Genomic DNA, 8,252 nt, shown 5'->3' with positions numbered 1-8,252 from the left:
CCAATTACATGAAAGGTAACATAATTTATGTAAGAATTTACCTGATAAATTCATTTCTTTCATATTGGCAAGATTCCTTGCGGCCCACCCTTTTTATGGTGGTTATGATTTTTTTGTATAAAGCACAATTATTCCAATTCCTTGTTGATGCTTTTTGCTCCTTTCTTATCACCCCACTTCTTGGCTATTCGTTAAACTGAATTGTGGGTGTGGGGGGGGGGGGTGTATTTATAGGCATTTTGAGGTTTGGGAAACTTTGCCCCTCCTGGTAGGATTGTATATCCCATACGTCACTAGTTCATGGACTCTTGCCAATATGAAAGAAATTAATTTATCAGGTAAATTCTTACATAAATTATGTTTTTTTACTAATAAAATGATAAAAATTATAAAAATTATCTTCAAATACTTAAATTTCCCTTTAAGTATATGAGAAATGTGCTACTAAATTGTGATGTTATTGAAAGACAAAGCAGTTAAATGATGGAATTTAATTCATCAAAATGATCAATTATGACTGAAGGAACACATAAAAACACAAATGCAAGGCTTAAAGGGACATTGTATACTAGATTTTTATTTGCATACATGTTTTGTTGATGATCCATTTATATTTCCCATCTGGTAGTGTTTTTATAAAAATGTATAGTTTTGCTTATTTTTTAACCCCTTAAGGACCTGCATTTCTGACTAAGACTTCCCCAAAAGACCAGAGCATTTTTGCCATCGCTACATTTAAACAGAAATAGAGCATGTTTTTTTTTTATTCTATTTACCTATCAAAACTATATATTTTTTTCTAGTAGACAACCCAAAGTATTGATCTAGGCCTATTTTGGTATATTTCATGCCACCATTTCACCGCTTAATGTGATAAAAAAAAATTGTTAACTTTTTCAAAAACTTTGGGTTTCTCACTGAAATTATTTATATACCACTTGTGCAGATAGTAAGCTGACTAGAGCAGGAAGCGGGACTTGAGTGTCAATATATCTTGTGGTGACAATGGCAAGTGCGGCTCCAACATCTTCTACATCTACAGAGAACTCAAGCACCGGAGGAACAAGTGGAAGCAGCAATGGGGAAGGCAGCAACCAGGACAGCACATTTGAGTGCAATATTTGTTTGGATACAGCCAAGGATGCAGTAATCAGCCTCTGTGGCCACCTCTTCTGCTGGCCATGTTTACACCAGTGGTTAGAAACTAGGCCAAATCGTCAGGTGTGTCCAGTTTGCAAAGCAGGGATAAGTCGGGAGAAAGTCATTCCCCTATATGGGAGGGGAAGCACTGGTCAGGAAGATCCCAGAGAGAAAACACCTCCACGGCCCCAGGGACAGAGACCAGAACCAGAAAACCGAGGGGGTTTTCAAGGCTTTGGCTTTGGAGATGGGGGCTTTTAGATGTCTTTTGGTATTGGAGCATTTCCTTTTGGAATCTTTGCAACAGCATTTAATATCAACGCTGGTCGCCCTCCACCAGCTGTTCCAGGTACCCCTCCATATGTGGATGAGCAGTTCCTGTCTCGACTCTTTCTTTTCGTTGCCTTGGTTATTATGTTTTGGCTGCTGATTGCGTGACTTGGCCTCCCAGTGGGTGACACAAAGGACTGGATATCGTTCAGATTGTAATCTTTGCCCTAAGTCCTCATCTCATCCTATCTCTGCCCCCTACACATAAAGGTGTGTTAAAAGCTAAGAGGTTGTCCCCTATGGGAGTGTGAAATACTAGCCAGAAGTATTAATGCCAAGCATAAGTATAAACGCAGGATAGGGGGCAGCCATGAGTACTAAATGAGCAGAGCAGCAGTACAGTACACTGATGGGAAACTAATATATTGTGCACTGTAAGAGTTAAATTTGAGGGGAGCTACATCAATTAGAATATATGGTTAGGCAATGGGAAAACTGAAAGACGAAGCACCAGAGACCACAGAAAGGGAGGGGGGTGCGGAGATAAAGACTAGAAAGACAAAAGCAGAACAAAGCAGAATACAGGGTACAACACAGTGGGGGTGGTGCTTGTCTGTGGCTCATTGTGTTATGTGGAGGAGGCCTTGTAAGAATTGGAATGGAAAAATACGGGAACATGGGGCTGTGTAATCTACAAGATTCAGCTGAAAAATGGATATCTGCATATAAATACATATTGAAGATTTTGTAATTATTACTACCTGGAGCTTCAGTCCAGTATACACTACAAACAGTGACTTTCCAGACTCTTAAGCCCGAGTGTTTGTTTACTTGGGAGTGGTGTATCCAGTGCATCATGGGTATAACCCGTGTATTACTGTGAGTAAAGGGCTGGATTGGAATGGAGGAGTAGCAGAAAAATGATTCCTCTATTTTATGAGATTTTATTAATTATATTGAGATAATTAAATATTACTTTTAATAAGTCTAATTTGGTCTCAGTCCAAGCTTCAGAGTTATGAAGAGTGTGTGTATCATTTTTTTTCCATGTGACTTCTAGAGTGTCATTTTACTTTTAGCAGTAGGCGTCTAATACAAATTTTCAATGCCCTTGCCTTTTAATTATAAATCTAGTGGATAATTGCCATTTTTATTATGTGATTTTCAAGAGATTGAAATTACTTTTACTATTCCCATGGGCGCCAAGCCGGATTTACCACATGGCTATTGGCTAAGAGGTGAAAATGTCACCTCTTAGCCAAAAAAATATTTAGCCGTGGGCTGCTGTAGCAGCTAAGAGCGGCGATCGATTGAATCAAATAAAGGAGCTTTCTACATGAAGTATCTTATACTTCATGAATGAAAATGCCCTTTATTTGTTTCAATAGTAAATCCTAGCGTTTGTACAATGCTAGGATTTACTTTCACTTTAAGTGGTCTTGTGGGTTCATTTATTGATATTTGGTTAATTTAAGACACAGTACCAGAACCTACAAATGGCCTTTTTCACACTGATAAGAGAAGATTCTCCTACAATGTATCATATGTTAAAGGGATTGTAAACACATTTCTGTTGTGTTGTATGGGATAATACATCGGTCAGCTCATAAAGTTTTTAAAACAAATTAAAGGGACAGTCTACACCTGAATTGTTATTGTTTTAAAAGATAGATAATCCCTTGTTTACCCATTCCCTAGTTTTGCATAACCAACACAGTTATATTTATATATTTTTTACCTCTGTGATTATCTTGTATCTAAGCCTCTGCAGACTGCCCCTTTATTTGTTCTTTTGACAGACTTGCAGTTTAGCCAATCAGTGATGGCTCCCAGGTAACTTCACGTGCACGAGCACAGTGTTATCTATATGAAAAACATGAACTAACACCCTCTAGTGGTGAAAAACCTGTTAAAATGCATTCTTAAGAGGCGGCCTTCAAGGTCTAAGAAATTAGCATATGAACCTCCTAAGTTAAGCTTTCAACTAAGAATACCAAGAGAACAAAGAAAAATTGGTGATAAAAGTAAATTGGAAAATTGTTTAAAATTACATGCCTATCTGAATCATGAAAGTTTTATTTTTGGACTAGACTGTCCCTTTAACACCCTTTTTACTGCAATTATTTTTCAATAAAAAGAAGAGGTAGAGTCCCAGGTAGATGTAATAAAAGCAATCCTTTATTGAATTCGTTAAAAAGAAAATTCTTGTGAGACGCAGCTCACTCGGTCACAACATCAGCCTTAGTGAAAGAGTAGAAAGAGCGTAGCACCAGTGGCTTACATGTTTCGGCTAAACGCCGTAATCATAGCCGAAGGTGCTATGTCTCTAAGATTATTAAGACAGGTAGAAAACAATCCTATTGGCTAAAACACTAAAAGGTATAATTAAAAGAAACGCCCATTCTAACACACCTTGGTTGCACAATAAAGTTAACCCTATGTGTCAAACTAAGTCCCGGTGCCAGGCTTGGCTCTCTTTACCAACACACGGACTTAAGTGTCAACCATTTTTTCTCCTTGCTTACATTATTTTTCAATAGCCAAACTCCTCCAACCATTTGCCTTATTTGGAGAAGCCAGTGTCCAAAAGTTAGTATAAAATGAATTGTTTTGCAGTTGCTATCTGATAAAGCCAACTAGGAACAGATATGTATCCGAGTTAGTCTTGAGAATTTAGTGGGGTATATTTTACGCTCTGAGATTTAGAAATTGGTACATTTTTAGTACTAAACTACATGAAAATTGAGCAAAATAAATAATGAAAATATATTGCAGAACTAAACATTTTATATACCTTTTTAAATTTCAAGGTGTTTACTGACCCTTTAAATTGACTATTCTAGCAAAAAGCCGATAATACTTAACTGTATTCAAAGCTGCTAAAGGATCACTTTAAAATGTCTTGTTTTCTCCCAATTGTGAGGTTAATTTCTGATGCTGTTGCCTTTTGTTGACCTAGCTTTTCTACAGCAAATTTAGCAGAATTTACATTCTCGGTATGGGTAGTGGTTTCAACATTCAAATAGTTATTTCAGTTAAGAAGGTAAAGGGTAACAACACTATTTGATCATTGGGAAACCCTTTAATGGGCTCTTTTACTGCATGTCTCCAGTTGACCTGCCAAAATATATTTGCATAAAAAACTATACACTAACATTTCTGTAGTTTCCTCTTGTACATTTTGATGGAAGAACATGACCCAGCTTGTCTGCCAGTGTTACTCTCCAGATAATGGCTCTAAAATCATCCCTGACATTTTTGGTATTCCTACATTCATTTACTTTTTTTCCCCACCCTCTATGGTGGTAGACAATTCCATTACATACAGCAACTGCCTTTTCCCATAGATACTTCTTTTACAAATTTGCTACCATCCAAACTAAAATCATGTTCTATTGTAATTACTCTGTTGTAGTTTAAGACAGAATTGTTATCCACATGGATGTATTTCAGTTTTGAATAGAAGAATATTTGTAATATACTTGTATTGGCAAAGATACTTCTTATAAAAGCTATAGCTGTTTCAAAAGTGTATTTAAGTATGCACTGTGCACCAGCAATATAAACACAGCTTGTACCATCTGGTAATGACTTAATTTGTTAATTGCTGACATGATACAATCCCCATTGGTGCTCTGAGCAGCATCGGCATTTCAAATGCTGGTGCACTGAGAATATCAAGTTATGCTTCACATGCATGTGCAAAGAAAAATGTTAACACTAAATCAGTGATAACTTTTACTAGAATATTTTTTGCCAATATATGTGTATTGCAAATATGTTTCTATTCAAAGATATAATACATCTATGATGTGCTTTTAAATTTTGACCAGAATGTCCCTTTAAGGTTGTTGATTGGTGGAGAGGTTTTTTTTGTTTTGTTTTTTAAAAAGTTTTTGTTTTAAAAAAAAAAAAGAATAAAAAAAAAATAAAAAAATAAAATAAAAAAATATACGACTTGTGCAATCATAGCACAAATGGTTTAAAAGCTTCTCTGGGATCCCCTTTGTTCAGAATTAGCAGATGTATATGACTTTGCCATTGCTTTTTGGTAATTAAAAGGCTGCTAATTGCAGCTGCACGCCACACTTCCATTGTTCCCGGCAGTAAAGGGGTTAATCAGGTATCTTAAAAGGTTAATTGTAACTTTAGTGTAGAGATTAGCCTCCCACCTCACACTTCCCACCCCCTGATCCCTACCTGATCTATCTCAAACAGCTCTCTTCCCTCCCCCACTGGTCACCCCCATCTTAAAGGGACAATGAACCCAATTTTTTTTTCTTTTGTGATTCAGATAGAACATGCAATTTTAGGCAACTTTCTAATTTACTATTGTCAATTTTTCTTCATTCTCTTGCTATCTTTATTTGAAAAAGAATGCATCTAAGTTGTTTTTTTGTTTTAGAACTCTAGACAGCACTTTTTTTATTGGTGGATGAATTTATCCACCAATCAGCAAGAACAACCCAGGTTGTTCACCAAAAATGGGCCGGCATCTAAACTTACATTCTTGCATTTCAAATAAAGATAGCAAGAGAATTATTAAAATTTAAGAATAGGAGTAAATTAAAAAGTTGATTAAAATGTCATGCTCTATCTGAATCACAAAATAAAATATATTGGTTCAGTGTCCCTTTAATATGATATCACTCCATATACCAATCACCACTACTGATAAATTGATAATTGGAGTAAATTAGAAAGTTGCTTAAAATGTCATGCTCTATCTGAATCACAAAAGAAAAAAATTGGGTTCAGTGTCCCTTTAAGTACGGACAGACAGTCTGCCAATAAAAAAAATAAACTTTTTTTTTATTATTACATTTTTTTTATTTTATTTTTTTTCTGCAGTGTAGGATCTCCTCTACCCCTCCAACCTCCCTGATCTCCCCCCAAATAGCTCTCTTATCCTCCCCCTTCTAACATTTGCCGCCATTTTAGGTACTGGCAGCTGTCTGCCAGTACCAATAAACCCTAATGTTGTATGTTTTCTTTTCTTTTTTCTTTTTTTTTTCATTTTTTTTGTAGTGTTGCTTCCCCCCTCATTACCCTACTCCTTCCAGATTAATATCCCCCCACCCAGATCGATATCCCCCCTCCATTAGAGGAGCCACCCTTTCCCTCCTCTCCCCTCCCTCCTTACCCCTCCCTTATGCCCTCCGGAGATATTTTCTATAGTGTAGCGGTCCAACCCACTCCTGCCTCCCTCCTAACCCTCCTACACCACCAACGATCAGCACTACCACTGCCCGATGCAGAGAGGGCCACAGAGTGTCTCTCTCTGCACCGGTAACTCTGCAACTCTATTTCTGCAGTGCTCCTCTCGTGGGGCATGCAGAAATAGCACAATATCACTACATTTAGTGAGATTGCGGCAGAGAGAAGCCCAGGACTGCAGCGTCATATAGGGTACAACGCTGGTCCTTAAAGGGACATTATACACTCATTTTTTCTTTGCATAAATGTTTTGTAGATAATCTATTTATATAGCCCATAAGTTTTTTTTTTTTTTAATTAATGTATAGTTTTGCTTATTTTTAAATAACATTGCTCTGATTTTCAGACTCCTAACCAAGCCCCAAAGTTTTATGTGAATACGCTCGACTACCTACTCCAGCTTGCTCCTGTTTGTGTAAAGGGTCTTTTCATATGCAAAAGAAGGGGGAGGGGGGAGTGTCTTATTTGCCACTTGCAGTGGGCTTTCCAGCTACCTTTTCAACAGAGCCAAAGTGACAGCTTCTAAGTAAGTTTTTAAACAGTTTTATACTGGATTTTTATATCAGTATCTGTGCATATTATTCTTTATCGTAGTGTCTATTACATGCAGTTATATGAAAATGAGTGTATACTGTCCCTTTAAGGGCTTAACGACTAGCATCGTACAAGGTATGACCCTGGTCGTTAAGGGATTAAGAACAGTTAGACTCCTAACCAAGCCCCACACCGTGCCAGATGTATACACGCAGACTCCTGTTTATGTTATCTGTCATATGCATGGAATTGGGGGAGGTGGGGAGTGTCTGCTCTTTTTGTTTACCCTTTCAGTGGGTGTCCCAGACTACCTCATCAACAGTGCTAAACTGGGAGAGTCTAAGTAAGTTTTTAAAAAGGTTTTATACTGGATTTTGAGATCAGAATCTGTGCATATTCTTCTTTATAGTAGTCTCTATTACATGCAGTTATATAAAAATTGGTGTATACTGTCCCTTTAAATGAAAATGTTCATTTAAAAAAAAAAGAAAACATAAAAAATAGAACAAAAAAGAAAGGTATAGCGAGCAGTGACTTTACCATTAACACATTACAGCAAATCATCTCTGCAGCCACAGTTGTGCTAGATTTTTCACTATGATTTCTGCATGGTCTAATAACACATTTATCTGCAATGAATATTTTTAAAAAAGCAACTAACAATAAAGTAAGAACACATGACATACACTATTATTTATTGTAAGCTGGGGGTGGCTCACAGGAAATCATCCGGTCTCCAGTAACAATGAATGAATGCATGAATGAAAAGACACAGAAAGGAAATCAGTGACAACACAATAGATTAAACATCAGGTGAGGAGAGGGTCCTAGGCATACACATAGGAGATACCACTGCATGTGAGTTTCTATGCCGACTGCGTGAGACATACGTCAGCAAGCAGCTCTCAAAGACTAGAAAATAGCTTGGTCCTTGACTTTTTGAAAGTAGGACGACTACTCTGTGCAATCATTAGTAAACCAAACAAAACAAAAACACAAATCTTTACCTGGCATAACATGCACACTTAGTACAAGTCACATAAAAATGTAATTGCAATCCAATCCAATCATGAATAATACATTTTATTTAA

General features: G+C 36.9%; 1 protein-coding gene across 1 annotated transcript; it reads left to right on the top strand.

Moving 5' to 3' along the window:
• Positions 1–958: 958 nt before the first annotated feature.
• LOC128665039 (E3 ubiquitin-protein ligase RNF185-like) lies at positions 959–1,666 on the top strand. The gene is given in 1 exon segment (XM_053719800.1): positions 959–1,666. A coding segment is annotated over 1 exon segment (573 nt). The 5' UTR covers positions 959–1,005; the 3' UTR covers positions 1,579–1,666.
• Positions 1,667–8,252: the final 6,586 nt, after the last annotated feature.

Source organism: Bombina bombina, chromosome 6, assembly GCF_027579735.1.
Source record: "Bombina bombina isolate aBomBom1 chromosome 6, aBomBom1.pri, whole genome shotgun sequence".
NCBI lineage: Eukaryota > Metazoa > Chordata > Amphibia > Anura > Bombinatoridae > Bombina > Bombina bombina.
Note: the sequence above shows the minus strand (reverse complement) of the source record. Positions and strands in the feature narration are given on the sequence as shown.